Source organism: Semicossyphus pulcher, unplaced genomic scaffold (genome assembly GCF_022749685.1).
Source record: "Semicossyphus pulcher isolate SPU_LCO1_2020_fin unplaced genomic scaffold, fSemPul1.0.p SCAF_1, whole genome shotgun sequence".
Taxonomy (NCBI): domain Eukaryota; kingdom Metazoa; phylum Chordata; class Actinopteri; order Labriformes; family Labridae; genus Semicossyphus; species Semicossyphus pulcher.
In genome coordinates, this window is record NW_027211603.1 from 23,853,515 (window position 1) to 23,869,734 (window position 16,220).

The 16,220-nt window shown below is 40.8% G+C and overlaps 1 protein-coding gene across 1 annotated transcript; it reads left to right on the forward strand.

The window, feature by feature from the left end:
* The first annotated feature begins 2,754 nt into the window (after positions 1-2,754).
* Positions 2,755-11,088, forward strand: xkr5b (XK related 5b). The gene is made up of 13 exons (XM_069663371.1): positions 2,755-2,863; positions 4,311-4,400; positions 4,492-4,597; positions 5,770-5,936; positions 6,394-6,527; positions 6,682-6,760; positions 6,975-7,144; positions 7,395-7,506; positions 7,984-8,151; positions 8,283-8,473; positions 8,652-8,744; positions 8,880-9,063; positions 9,935-11,088. The coding sequence occupies exons 1-13, from the start codon at positions 2,755-2,757 to the stop codon at positions 10,627-10,629; spliced, it is 2,298 nt and encodes a 765-aa protein (XP_069519472.1). The 3' UTR covers positions 10,630-11,088.
* Positions 11,089-16,220: the final 5,132 nt, after the last annotated feature.

The window sequence follows — 16,220 nt, forward strand, 5'->3', positions numbered from 1 at the left end:
GTTTCTTTTCAGACTTCTTATTCTTCATACCTTTGATCTTATAGTCATATGCAGTAGGCTTTCTGGATACTATTTTGGCTCTCTATGTTCAAAGCTGTTGCAGTTTGATCCACTTACGTCTGGGTTTTTGCTAAAAATGTTGGTTTGGTCTCCAAGTTGAATAACCTTTGTCATTGCATTGTACAGCCATTTTATAGACATAAGATCTTGCCCACATCCAACAACTTCATTGTCACATACTGTTTACAGTGTATTCTTTTCTATAATTGAAATCATTGATTGTCAGTTCCATTGCATTTATCACAATTAGACTGTTTGCAAAGGACGTTTTAAACCAAATGATACAGTATGTTGAGTCAGTATGTCCATTACATGCTACATCTTGCTACCTTCACTTTTTTTAAGCGGGAAAAATTGTAAATGTTTACTTTTTACAATCAATCATTTATAAATTTGACACTTATTGTAGGCAAATTATAACATTTTCATGTTCAGTCTAATATAAATGACAACTTACATCAAATAATTAAAATTGTTTTCACAGTAACCACTACTTAGACATTAATTCATTAGAACTAATAATATATAACATATATATACATATATATATACCTACGTGTGACAGTAAAATGGTCATGCAGAATTTTGTAACAAAGTTTCATATTTTGAAGGTTTAGGATCTAAATACTTTATCAACAACTGAAAACATGGCTTCTATAAGCTTATTTAGTAAAAACCACCACAGCGATGTACGGAGAGTATCAGCAGACTCTTCTTCATCATCACTTGGTGAATGTTGCCACCTAGTGGAACTTACCTGCTATTGTCATTGCTGTCATGTGTCCCACTTCTTCCTTCCTGGCCATGAAAAAAGCAAAAGATTCAGGATTCGCATTCAAATTGTTTATGGACTGTATTAAGGTTGCACTCATGTAGAAAGGGCTGACAGCAGCCCAGCTGCAGCGCTGCAGGTAACACGCACTCAGTGAAAACCCAGAGGGACGAGTTAGAGCTGCAATAAAGCCGTTAATGCACTGCTCAGGTGGCAGTGTAAAGCAGCCCTTAACGGCCCATGCCCTTGGTTCACACCATGTTATTTGTTATACATTTGAAAACCTTCTCAGCCTATTTGGCAGGCTCTGCACACTCATTGGTGTGTTAATGTTGACAATAGCATAAAGTTTGGGAATCATCTACATGAAAAATAGGGGGACCATCACACGCTTTACCCGAATTTGAGGCCCTGTCCTAAAGAGGACCCTAGGGTCAAAATGAAATAACGTTGTGATCTGAAAAGTACAAACACACACACACACACACACACACACATACAGTCATACATTCTCTGTCTTACTTGAATTCACATGTCTGGAGATGGTGTCATGGTCGGCCCAGGACCAATGACAAAGAATGGGAGGTTAACAGGAGTTTCTTCAAAACAATAATTAATTTATTTTAACTTAACACAAAAAATGATCAAATTAACCAACATTATGAGGTGTGGGAGTCAGTAAGTCAGTGGTGCTAGTGTGTGTGCATGAGTGAGGTTACGCGGTGTGGGGTGTTGTGGAAACATGAAATGTTTTGGGAAGGATTGGGAACGCCGGGCCCAGGTGTTCCCAATCGTGATGACACGACCACACCCACTGGCATCTGAAACACAAACTACAAAGGGCCAACAAGCAACCACAAGGTGGGGTCGTCACAATGGTGAAAGTCGGCACACCATATTTTCTGTGAATTGTGATGCTGATGTTTCACATTTCCAAGCACAATCATTACAGTAATGCTGAAGTTACAAAAAAACTTTGTAGCATAGACATCATTTCCATCATTCAGTTACCCGCCTGAAATGATTTTACTTAAGGAGCCCAAAGCTGCAAACAGATGGCCAGCAGAGGACACCGCACTGGTTGCAAGAAGAAATCAGATTGCATGAAACATTATGAGAAAATGATCCAACTTCTCAGTTGTTGTTTTTTTAATCTCAGTTTACATTTTCCTGAAGACTTTAATGTGTCAATCACTTTGTAATTCTTCTTTACAGCATGATGTGCATTGTGGAAACTATTGTCCCATAATATATCAAAATATAAGTTAAAACCATAGACTGTATAAACCAAAAGGCAGGGTACGCTTAGAAGTGGCTACCTGTGATTGACCAACTGCTACCACAGTGACCTGTCAACCAGGATGGAGTGGTACCACATCCATCCATCCATCCATCCTCTTGTCCATATATGGTCACTTCTGGCTCCAGAAAACCAAGATGGCAATGGTCAGAATGCTGAACTCCAGGCCACAAACCAGTGGAATAGCTGATGTCTTGATTAATTAAACCTACAAATTAGTTATCATGGCACCACAATTGCACATTTTGTAATCAATAGCGTGATTATCAGCTGTTGCCGTTATTATCGCTTTCCAGTTAGAAGTGTTGACTTTAAAGTCAAATTAATTGAATGAAGTCATATTTCTGGCTTATTCTGTCTCACTTTCTCACACGTAATAAATAACACCGACGTATAAAGCTCTGAGCGTCCTGCTACCTCTCAGGTGCTGGTCTGTGTAGGCTACAGTGCTATCGCTTTAACAGGACGGGCGGGGTTGTCGGGACGGGGACACGGAGGAGAGAGAGAGAGAGTCTGCCGCAGCTGGACCCACTCCCGTCCGCCCGGGACCAGGACAAACCCGGCCTACAGACTAACACTCTGTTATTACTGTCTGTCCGAGAGTTTAGGTCTTGAATTCGCCATGAGAGACTACTCACCGACTCCGAGCAACGGGGGCGCGTGCATGCCGTGCTGCCAAGTTTGCGTCTTTGCCTTTACCGCATTTCTCATCGTTGCGGAGAGGACGGCACGTGAGTCCTACCTGGGACACTCTCACGCACACACACTAACACAAGCCAGACAGTCATACATTAAAACCGTTGGGTAAATAACAATATATTCGTTGATAATGATGTGATGGTATGTCCCTGTTGGCATCCCTTTTCTGTGAAATGTTACTTTATTTTCGTGTGCGTGCATGTGTGCGCGTGCCTTTTTGGCTACAGTGTCTGGATGTACAGTGTGTGAGGGCTACAGCGGCTGCAGGAGAGATACTCGCATATTTAAGATGAGTCAGAGGGTTTTTCGATGTCACATTGTTCCATGTTAACACCTGCAATAATCCAACATACAAAGTTGGTCATTTATTTCCACTTGAACGGCTGTCTGCTGTTGTGCTGTCATGAATAATAGAGCCAGGCCAGAGTCTGCAGTCAGCACTGCTGCGTCTCTTTCCTATTTTTACTCTCTGCATGTTACGAAATCTGGACTGCAGCAAAACTGCAGACTCATGCAGGAGTTTATCAGCTATTAAACTTCATTATTTCAGCGTCTCTGTAAGGGTTTCTCATCTTAAAAACAAAGCGGAGCCATGTTGTCATATTAGAGCGCGCTCTTTTTTGGAGGTGCATGAATGGACGAGGGGATGGGCGTACCCCGGGATGGGGGCCTAGTCTGCCCCAACAGCCCGCCCGTTTAGCAGCTCTAACGGTTCAGATTACAGAGATGGAGGGAGGGGAGGCAAAGCTGCAGAGCCTCAGACTGTGACGTGGAGAGTGTGAGTGAAAACTATTAGAGGAGAGGAGGCATCAGCAGCCTTGTTGTCAATAAAACCAGGATGCTGGGATAAAGAGCAGAGCAGAGGTCATATGAAAATGTGTGGACACTCACAAAATATATGACTTTGGCCATCAGCCACTGTACGCTACTACTGATGTAAACACTACAACATATGCTGTGTTAGAGAAAATCATGTCAGTCTCTCTTACCTAGACAAGATAACCATCATTCAGTTACATTGTACGCGTGACATTTTTGGTGCCTTTAACTCCATGAACATATGATGGTGTCTGCAGGTGATGTTGCCAAAATAAGCTTCATGTTACCAAGTGGTGAACAAAGTCTCTCAGTCTCAAGTACAAAAGTCATTGTACGTTGTACATTTCAAATGAAGAATTTACATTTCAGAATATTTCCCTCTAAAAAGTAGTGGAATAGACAAACAAAGACGCATTGAATTTCATTTCTTAAGTTAAGTCAAACCCTCTCAAATTAAGTTCTGTAGTTAAATAAAGTAACATTTCCACTCTGGAGTAACCTGACAATGTTTGTATTTATGACTCTGGCTTTTTTACTGGTGTTTTTTAGCATCACAAACAAGCTCACCTACACTTATGACATAACAGACCCATAATACTTTTTGTTTCTAAATGTTTGTGTGTGTTTATATACCCATGTCTGCCTTTCCTATTCCCTCAGTGATCTACTGCTTTGTGTACTATCTGTGGGTGGGTCACAACTACTGCTATGCCCATCTTTCAGGCTTTACTGCACTGTTCCTGCTGCCAGGTACGATACAATCAATACAAACAACAAAATAGATAAATAGATAGATTGATGAGCAGATTAATATCCATGTTTATCATTCTTTGTTTCTCAGGTTGGGGTCCTCAGTGGCTCAGTTATCTATGGTACCTGTCAGATGGACGCATCCGCAGGAAGTCTCTAACCTGGACACACATACTGCACCTTGGCATCTTTAAAAGGTGAGACAACATTATGTGTGTGTGATAGAGATATGAAAAGATTATTATGGCATCATGGCCATTTTCCTCCGATGTCACACTGAGGATGGGGAGCTCAAAAGCTGTTATAATGTTGTACTGCTCTGTTCCAGGTTGTTAATGGTATAAACATGGAAAACCTGAGAAATTAATATAATTTTACTGCTCCCTAATTGTTCAGCCACTGAAAAGACAAAGAATAGTGAAAATCTGGAGGGATATTGGGCCATATTTCAAGTCATAACAACATTTAATAACCTCTGTTAGCTACCGTTAGCTAATGTAAGCTGCAGCTACTTTCTAGCTAATACTATAGTTTGCTAGACATTGTTTTAATGCATTATTATTATTTTAAAGTACTGAATGATATGAAAAGAAACAGGTAAGTTGTTTGCTAGGAAGTTGTTGAATGCTTACACAACTGTTTGATAGTCATATATGACACAATAAGAAAAGTATAAATTCCTAGGTTATGTTTGCTAGCAAGAAGTTAAATGCTAACACAATTATTTGATAGTCCTATATGACACAAAAGAAAAGTATACATTTCTTTGTTATGGTAGAAACAATATATGACACAATAAGGGAAGTATAAATTCCAAGGTCAAGATATTGTTTGCTAGCAATAAGTTAAATGCTAACATAGCTGTTTGATAGTCTCACATAATAACACAATAAGAAAAGTAAAAATTCCTTTGTTATGGTAATGTTTGCTAGCAAGAAGTTAAATGCTATTCACTGTTGTCTGAAGGTATCAAATATGGTGTTTTATGAAAAAATATGGCCCAATGTCCCTCTGGATTTTCAATATTTTCTTTTCATTGAAATGAAATACTGAAATGATTTGAAACGATTTGTTGAAAACAGCCATACGACACTCTAACTTCTGCATTATGGAGCTTCGCACCATGATGTCTGACCACCGTGAGGTCAGAGACAACAGAGCTTAATGTCTGCCATGTGAATATGGTCAATAATGATATGATCAATAATGCCCAAACCATCAGGAATGGTTGTACTTGAGTGCTGGTTGAATTAGGAGAACAACAACAACAAGTCTGGCAAAGTGAATATCTGTTAATGTTTAATGATGATGGTCATGATAATGTTTATAATCTCTTCCTCTTTATTATCTCCATCTCCGGCCCTCACAGGCTGTGGGAGTGTATGCGTCTGCCAGATGAGGATCTGTACGGTGAGATCATGCAGCAGGCTGATGTGTCGGCCTTACGCTTGTTTGAGGCCTTGGTTGTCACCCTTCCTCAGACCCTGCTGCAAACCTATGTACTCATCTGTACTGACATAGGCATCAAGTCTCCAGGTAGGGAGAGACCCATTGTACACCATTACAGCTGCCCTACTAAAAAAGTTGACAAACTTAACGACTAGCTGCCAAACAGAGTGACAGATACAGTTTTACCCTCAGGAGTTGGTAGAGACCAAAACCGAGCTGAAAGACAGTGATCATTGAACTCTCATTTGTCAGGTTGCCAGAAACATGAATCAAATTAATGAAAGTGTTGCTCTGTGTCGGCTAAATATTATCAACACTTTGCTTTGGGTTTTCAGTGATGGCTTTATCACATGATAATATGGCAGATGTTTTGTTTTCAGCTTGTTCTGCTGCGCCCAAGCGGCCAAAACAAAACAATGCATGCAGCCAGTTTATCTCCCATGTAGTCAAAGTGTGCATCTACCTTGTGTTTATTCAAGATAATGTGTGTAGAATTTCAGTGTATCAATGTGTTGACACTCATTTTCTGCTCTCTCCTCTCCAGCCTCAGTGTGTTTCGTGGTGTGTTTGTTATCTCTCGCCTGGGCCCTGGTCCTCTACGCCAGAGCCTGTTCACTCATCAGACCAGGACACCTGCAGATGACCCCTGCGGCCATCCTCTGTCGACTGCTGTGGAGGGTGAGCATGTTTCAACAATCTTACAATTGACGATATGTACAACTGCACTCCTTATAATTTCAGGAGCAGGATTTTTATAACTCTCTCTTTGATACGTCATGAGTGTGTGTCTTTGCTGTAGTTTGTGTGACGGTTATACTTTCTCTGTCTGCAGGTCGGTATGTTGGGATCTCGATTTGCTGTTCTAATGCTCTTCACACGTATCTTCAAACAATGGATCCTGGGAGTCATGGGTAAGTCCTCAAGACAAGTCTTTATTTCAAAGCTCACAAATCAATCTGAGAAACAATTGAATATTTTGGGTGAGTTTTGGTTTAGACTCTCACACTCTCACACTGACATAGTAAACCTCCTTTGCTGTTTACAGTAAACAACATTGTCTGAGTTTGTGTGTTTATAAAGATTTTAAAGGTTGTATTTAATTGGTTGTGTGTCTTTGCATATCAGGTGTGCACTGGCTCGGTGCCACTTTCTGGATGGTGTCTCAGCAGACTGACATCATACGCTCTACTAGTCGATGGAGACTCTTCAACCTGGTTCTGGGAGCTGTTCACATCTTCCTTTTCCTCAACGTGAAGTACGGTCAATCCAGATACCGCATGGCTGGCTTCTACCTGGTATGTGCTTGTGATCAGTTCATGCTTTTGAGGCAGAAGTTTTAACACACAAAATCTAAGTCACCATGTGCTAACAATGCACACATGTAACACTGTAATGTGCCTTGGATTGAAGTGTCAACCAAATGGCCAATCTGATATAACTATAATGCTAACTGTTGAATCAATGTAATTAATAAGAAATAGTTGAACAGTTGAAACAGCCACTAAACCACCAAACTTAAACAATCTTGTGCTCCTTCCTCTTCAGGCCATGTTCTTAGAGAACGCTTTCCTTCTTCTGGCCTCCTCCTGGTTGTTCACCATGGTGTCCTGGGACACTGTTGGGATCCCTGCTGCCGTGTTCTGCAGCTTCCTCATTGGTGAGTCTCACAACCTCACACTGCATAACAATCAACAGTCATGTTAGCGTGCTATTATTGCTGACATGTTCAATATCCTCATTTAGCATGCTAGCAATTGCTTAGATCACTAAACACAAAATACAGTGGAGACTGATGGAAATGCCGTTAGTTATGCAGGTATTTGGTGACAAACTAAATTATTGGACCAATAAAAATGCTCACCCGATGATGCTCAGAGGAAAGCAGGGGATCACCCAAGTCTGTAGGATTAATCCTTTGTTGAACATGAATGTCTGTATGAAAATTCGCGGTATGGTTGCATTGTTAAAAAGTACCAGTGAATGTGCAGATGCAATCATATTCTCTCTTCAGACTTGTAGAAACACTTGCACAACTCCATTTCAGATCCTTATTTAGCTGTCTCTCTGTCTCTCTCTCTGTCTGTCTCTCTCTCTCTCTCTCTCTCTCTCTCTGTCTCTCTCTCTCCCACTCCAGGTCTGATAGCGTTGGTGCTGTACTATCGTTTCCTCCATCCTAAGTCCTTTGAGATTTTCCAGAGTATTCGCCACAGGGGAATAGGTGGAGCCTGCATGGAGCGTGGATCTACACTGTCATTGGAGGAGAAAGTCACACCCTCTTTCAATCGCCATGCTACACTGTCAGGTTTGTTAAATATCTATCTATCTATCTATCTATCTATCTATCTATTGATCTATCTATCTATCTATCTATCTATCTATTGATCTATCTCTCTGTCTGTCTGTCTTAATGACTATGATTGTTCATCTAATCAGGGGGCGGGACTCTCATGGATCTCCCTATCCAATGGGAGGGCTGGAAACATCACCACTGGCTGCTGATTCGCTTGGCCCTGAAGACAGGAAATGTAGCTAACATCTGGTCCGCGTACGGTGAGGGGGGACTGGCCGGACTAATGGGTCTGTCTGAAGAGGTCCACTCACCTGATGAAATTCTTGTCCCTCGGGTTTGTTGTGTTCGTGTCATTCAAAATATTTAAATTAAACTTCCTGCAACTTGATTTTTCAAAATGTATACTTCATTAAATGTCTGCTTGCTTAAACCTTTCCACTCTAGCATGCAGCCAAGGTGTGATGTCCACATAAAAGGGTTTCTAATAGTTATTTTTGCTGTTTATTTGTCAGATGCCACTTGTTACACAGCCAATTCCTCAGATTTCACAACCAGCTCCTCAACCTGCTCCACCACCGGTGACTCAGGCGCCACCGGCTCCACAGGCAAGAACTTCAGTCAATTTATCCTCAATTAACTGATTATCAAAAGTGACAATACAGTACATGTGTTAACATATCTTAAAGCCAGTAGTTCCTACTGTCTGCAGTCTGAGGCTCAGCTGTCTGTCTTGTCCACAGGTGAGGGAGGTGGTCCAGCCCCCACAGCCAGTCCCCAGCACTGTAGTAGCCAGACCAGTGAGAAAAGCTCCTCCCACAACAATCCAAGACATGAGGAGGTTTCCAGAGATCATCCCGTTCCAGGAGGTGATTCCTGAAGAAGTCACTGAAGACGAGTCCAGCGCTCCACTGTCAGAGGGAAAAGGTCTGATAAACCTAAACGCTGCAATAACACCTGGGCATAAAACACTGCTAAGTAGATTACCTTCAAACAATGAAAAACCTTTCAATGATTCTTAAACTGAATGCAGGTGTAAGTCACTTTTGCAATGGCTTCACTTTTCAGACAAAGGTTCCCACTTCTTTTATACAGTCTGTGGTTAACAAACCCAGCAGTTAGAGAGCAATATAATTCATTTGAAGCTGGGTTTCTTCCAACCTGACAACTGCAAGCCCAATATTCAATCTTTTGGCTATTTGTTTTCCCCTCCTGTGAAAATGTTCTGCTTTTTGGCACCTATTTTTGGGTGCTGGGCAGGTAGCCAACAGTTGTTTACTTAAAGCTTAAAACAGTTAACGGCTGTGGCAGCGAATGAGAGCCTAAACAGTAAAGTTGCTCCGGAAACCAAAACATCGATCTGAAAGAAGTGTGACTGTCTGTGGAGCTCAAGGGACTTGCATGGTCAGGTGATGTGCAATTTCACATTGGTCATGTGAATGTTCATCTAAAAATATTGATTATAGACGCTTTATGTTTGGTATTTTGAAGCGTATGATTTGATGTTACAAGAAGCTGTTCCTGCAGTAGCACATATACAGTTATACACTTACCTTGCAGAATCAAAGGTGATTTTTTTCTGGTCACTGAGTTTACGCAAACACATACACAGACATGTAAATGTTAATTCTTTAGACTGGCATAGATGTTTATTAATCTTAGCTTTAGGAAGTAGGCCTATAGGTCTGTTAAAAGCATTGAAACAGACTTTGTGTCCTAATCTTTAAATTTTAATGTAAATTCTGTGATGTGTACTGTGAAAACACACTTTTAATTCATTGTGATTTCATTTCTTAAGGTGACGAGGAGTTTCAGAGTGCTGCTTACGGCTCACCAACACTTTCATCTCCATGTCAGCCAGGAAGCCTCCGTCACATCGACAGCAACCCTGCGACCCTAACCGAAGCCTCGTCCTCCGTATGTTCTCTGGACATCAAAACTCCCGGCTGGTCACCTGAGCGACGATCCCCTCTTCTGATTGGTTCACCAGAGAAGAAGCCATCCATCCCCGGAGAGTCCAGCACCACCACTCTGTACTTCAGCGCGGATGCACAGTCTCCCTCCAGTGGCAGCTATCTCGGCTGGGGCTCCGAGCTGTCACCCATCTCCGCCTACAGAAGTCCCTACCGCATCAGGGAGGCTCGTTTCATCACCTCCACCCCACGACTGGAGCCTCGAGCTGGGGCTGAAAGTCCAGGCGGCGCCCCTGTGGTCATCATCCCAGCCACTCCTGGTACAACTCCAGGCCCGACTCCAGGAGGTACGCCTGGTAATTCCACATCTGCAGCTTCAACGCCGGCTGCTTCTACACCTGTGGCTTCTGCATCTTCCGCTTCTACACCTGCAGGCTCCACTCCAGGCGCTTTGACTCCTGGTGGTACGACTCCTGGAGCTACGACGCCCAGTACTCCCATCGTTCCACTCACTCCAGTCATCGCCCACGCTCGGAAACAGATAGTGCAGTTTGTGGACAGTAGAGAGAGGATGGTGTAAGGAGGATGGAGGTAGAGGTGAAGGGAACAACTGGGTGGGAAAACATGTCTTTTTAAGTTCATCAGCTTGGTGGTGGGGAGTTAGGGGGCTTCTCTGCTCAGTTTATATAAATCTGTCATTAAAGACACAGTGTAAATTAGTATCTATGTTTTCTTTGACAAGCAGATACAAGAGTTAAATTTGCAAAGAAAAGGCGATGCATGGGTAGCACAATAGCAAAACACCACTGCTGGGACAGTTCTTTATAGTGGCATCTCTACTGTAGGTTTTAGTGGACATATTTAGCAGTGTTTATGGGTGGGAAGCCAGTGAGGGTCCTTGTTGCCGCACTAGCAGCTTGGTTGGAGTGCCTGAACCCTCTCACATGGTGCTTTGAAGCTCCTGTTTGCAGGTTAAATGGAACTTTCTCGTATTTCAGACAAGGAACGTGGCTGTGTGCTTCTTACCAGGGTAGTGAGCGGTGACAAACAGCAGTATGCAAAGGGGTGGCCATTACAAAACAGGTGTGGGGGTGGGGGGTAAAGTTTTTCAGCCAACATTTAATGAAATAAATATCACTAAACACTGCAGACTTTAATTTACAGAAGAATAGATCTGGGTTACTTTAAGGAGATTCATACAACTCAACAGGTGCTAATGCATTCGGGGCATTACTTTTTTTCATGTTACAAACAATTTGTTATAATTAGAAACCTACAACAGAGAACCTTAAATCTCAGATATTATAATAATCATTATAACGATGACATTTTTAATTCCCAAAGCAGAACCAGTCATGAGAATAAAAGTAAAGTTATCTGGATTTCAAGATCAAGATTTTTAAAATAAAACAGGTAATGAAAGTAATTACAATAACCATATCAGAAGCTCCTCTAACGCCCCTCACCTTTGCCTCTCTCTATTTAAATTGGTGAGATCAATCTGATACAATTGGACTAAAAATCTGTTATGAATTCATAAATAATACCTTCAAAGTCATTGATGTTATGCTGGCAAACGCTTTAGATGGGCAGCCACTCATTCATCTGATCAGTCAGGTTCTCATGTGTGTACAGTGCTACAGGACATGGTCAGTGTTTACACACATTACTGACACAGAAACAAAACTCCTATTTACAGTCTGTAGTCCAATCTTTTCAACGATGTGTCTGTCTTTATTTTCATGAAACTAAAAGCAAGCAACAAGAAGCAAAGGTTTGAAGGAAAAACACATTTATTAACTTTCCTTTGCTAATAGTAACTGCAATAATTTCACTCAGTCAGCACTTTAGCGCAGAAACGGTACAGCTAGCGATTATTTTTAGCCAGTGAGTGGCTGTAGCATGGTATTCTGCAGACAATATAATAAGTACAACGTGAATTATTGAACGGAAATTTAGCTATATAGAATTTTAAATGAGCTGATGCCTCGATGATTACATACATTTTTTTAAAAATGTGTTTATTGCTTTGTTTTGTCTGTTTTTGTGAGTACATCTCATTTCAAAATATGTTTTAATGACTTTGTGATGACTTGTTTATGAACTGCAGAAATTGTTTAAATCTCTTAATAGATACAAAAAGTTCCCCATGAACACAAAATATCTTAATTTAAATTTTTATCAAGGTTCGTCCTTTAAAAACATAAAGGGGAGGCGATAAAACTGGCACAGTTAGTGATAAACATCCAGTATAAACACCGACAATTTCTGCAGGTCCTAAATAATGTAAGTGTTGTCACTAAAGAGATGATTTAACTTTTATGAACATCTCTGACAATCACATTTTGTTTCTTTTTTATATTGATTAAAGAGGGGAAGTGTGTGAATGATAAGATGGAATATGATGTGTGATGTGTGATAACAATCTGCAGTAGCAGCAGTGGTCAGGTTCGTTAAGCTAGCTCGATATCAACGGGAGTCTTTCTGACTGAGCTCGTGACCCGTGTTCCTGTGGTCTCACAGTGCTCTCAGTTAGAGATTTATAACTCAGATAACTACGTAGGCGCCCACTTATGTTTCATTTGGCGTTTGCTATACTTATTATTAGCATTTAGCATCATTTTCAAGTGCTAGCAACCATTTACCCACATTGGTTATATTTAAGAGCACACAGTGAGCAAGCAGTAATCAAAGATCACTATGATATACCATTGATGTACTTTTGGTACTTGTGCAAAATGTGTGATTGCAGCTAGCTGCTTTTTTAAATTGGCAATATTTCCCCTTCTGTAAAGGAAAATCTGTTCCATCCATTCAGAGGTTTGTTAGATATATAAGACAGGAACGCTCAGATGAAGACAAGTCATCGCAGTAAACAAAAGGCTTAAAATTTACTGTCAAATTATTTGAGAGTGAACATGTAACACTACTGGAATAAATAGGAATGCTTTACAAACCTTAAGAGCTTGGACGCCCCGTTATTTTAAGTGGTAAGGGTGTACATAGGTTTATATATTTTTTTAAATGCCAACACTAAGACGCATTATGCAAGCTAATGACAACATTCAAACTGACTGGGAAGTTTCCTAAATTTCCTAAGCTCCTAATGACGGTGGTATTCTGCTGTTCGGCCAACTACTCACAAACATGTATCGACCTTTCACCTTTCCATGAAGTGAACCTCCTACCTGAACATTATTGTGACAAAACTGATTCTATTATATCTTATTATCAAAGTGAAACAATGTAACAGCTCACTGGATGACTGAAAACACAGCACGTCTTTGTTTTACAGTTTGAAACATTTCTGATAATGCAGCTACTATAAGGAGTAACTGGGCGGAGCTTAAATAACAAATATCGCACAAAGGGAAATTATGGAAATAATGTGCTGCTATGAGTTTCAAGTTTGATCAATGCCATTATTGTGTTATGTTATGAATATAGTTTATTTCAATGTGTAAAAACTGGTTGTATTCATAGACTGTTTTCTTTCTTTTTTAAACTTCATTTTGTTAAAAAGATATAAGAACTAGCTATAAAGTAATGTCTATTATGTCTGTAACAGGCAGTTAAATGGTTGCTCTGCTCATGTTTGGGGATACAACATGAGCAGCACTTTGAGAATATACACTTCAATTTACCGCTGTATCAAACTATTATCCATTTTTGCAGCCTGCTGTTAGCTATATGAGTCACTGCATGTAACTCACTCATACTGGCATCCAAACAATTGTATCTATTCCTGTAGAGAGATAAAACACTAACTGTAACCCCACACACACACACACACACACATTACCGTAGTTAACACACATGCTAGAATGTGTGTGTAAGAAGCAGCAATAAGCAAAAGGAAATGTATCTTAGTGCACTGAATAAAAATATCCACGCTCACGCTTTAGACTGCTGCGATGCCTTGGCTGGATCATCATGAATCAGCGCTTTGCCTTGTACAGAGACAGCTTCTGTGTGTGTGTGCTGCTTGATATCAGAGTAATGCTTTGCTTTGTGTACCTGATGTGTGTGAAAACCTTTGCTTGTGTTTTAACTTGAGTCATTTTGTATTTTTTACATTTTCTTCTTTTATATTCGGTCACATTTTGTGTTATGACCTGTGTGGACAGCCACGGTGCTTCAGTGTTTCAGGGTTTCGTGCTGAAGTTTCACATCTGTAGTTTTCATTAACAGATTTGAATCAGTTTGCTGATTGAGTGTAACGTCACTGAGTCACTGGGTGGCGTCTGTGTATCAACGTGCATCACCTCATCTCTGCCAGGATCTCCACAGAGCTGCTGTGGTCGCTGGTAGTGAGTCATTAACTGTGCTATTGATGTGACAAATAAAGTCATTAATCATGAACAAACTCTGAGTGCTGTTGTATTTTACTGACTGTCTTTGATAGTTAATTATACAGTTAGTAAACATTGTAAACTTTAATTTGGGTCAATGTACAATGGCAGCTCGAGTGCTATGCTGCAATGAGCTTACAATATGGTTAACATGCTCACAGGGCCGAAACAGGTGAACAGGGCCTCTCTGCCAGAGAGGGCCTCGATTCACTTGTTACCCCTGAAAGTGAATAGTATACAGCAGGTTAACAAATACACCCATAATAAATGGTAGAAGACAAAGCTAATGGCAATAAGATGCTGGGCATTTGAAAAACTATATGTGCAATCGTTACATGCATATATAATTGATGTGATTGTGGTTAGTTTGCATAGTGGAATAAGAAGGTATTTTGGTCACTCACACTTTAAAATGAGGATCTGCTTCAGTGAAACTTGTTTGGTAAGGATTCATTTTGGTGTGCTGTGCTCACAGTATTTTTTCCATCTCATCACTTTGAAAGTCAGATGACAGACTGATTAAAGGAAGAGAAAGCAGCCAGACTATCAACATGTTGTCAGTGGTCAGTGATCCACAGCACGATACAGCAAGAAGGCCAGTCTACACCATCAGTAATCACATGATACATACACACATTACTGTCTACGCTTGTTTAAAAAGGTCCTCAGCATTATGTTTTATGTCAAAAAAACACAAAAAAAAACAAAAACTGAAATCTCAGACAAGATCCTTGGCCATGTTTATTTGGAGACTAGTGGGGGTTGACTCACTTTTGGAGCCAGCCTCAAGTGGTCTCTGCTTTCGTTTTTCAGCTCTAGCGATTGCTGCTTTCGGTAGAGAGCAGTAAATTTGAAGATTTCTCAAATAGGCTAAATATATTTTGGGTGACTATTGTGATGGATTTCCATTACAGGGGGCAGATCCAGGGGCCCAAGGCCCCCTACACTTGTGCTTCTGTTTGAAAAGACCCTTAACCTTTCACTTTGGTGTTGAGGGTAAGAACCCAAATGCAGATAAGGATGAGAGCTGCAGTTCAATGGTTTATTGTGTGAATTTGAATAGGCAAACTGGCAACTTACACTTTTCTAATCTTTGCGACCACTAAAAGCTGCTTTTACACTACATGTCACATTCACACACACACAAACACACATTCACACATTGATGGCAAAGACCTAAGTACCAATCTCCAATCAGAACTATGCCCATTCATACCTGATGGCTATGCCACCAGGAGCAATTTGGAGTTCAGTGTCTTGCCCAAGGACACTTCGACATGTGACTGTAGCAGTCGGGAATCGAACCCCCAACCTTCTGATTGAGAGACGGCCAATTGCCACTGAGCCACAGCCGCCCCCCCCCTTAAACAAACAGACAGACAGACATCAAGCAGACAGGTTCTGGTTCCATGATCAGGTGTTTAAATAAAAAAAATTAAGGCAAAAGAGCCACAAAGCACCAAGAATAAACTAGAAAACCAAAAAGGAAATGGTCAGGTATATATGTATTGACGCTGATGAGGGAAATGAGCATAGCTGAGCAGGTGGTTGGGGAAGGTCAGGTAACCGCAGGGTCGAAAAGAAGGTGAGACAGATGAGCAGATGGGGAGAGGAGAAGAGGTCTGATAATGAGGGCATCTGGTGGAGGGATGGAGAATAGCAGGAACAGGAGTAAATGACAGTCAAGGACTGAAATAAAATGTACTGACCTTGTTTTTTCAAATATATTTTCAACAAAACATTTATATCGATAAATCGATACAATTTACATTGTATCTGACAGTTGTGGATAAAGTGGTTACGGATAACAAATTGTGAG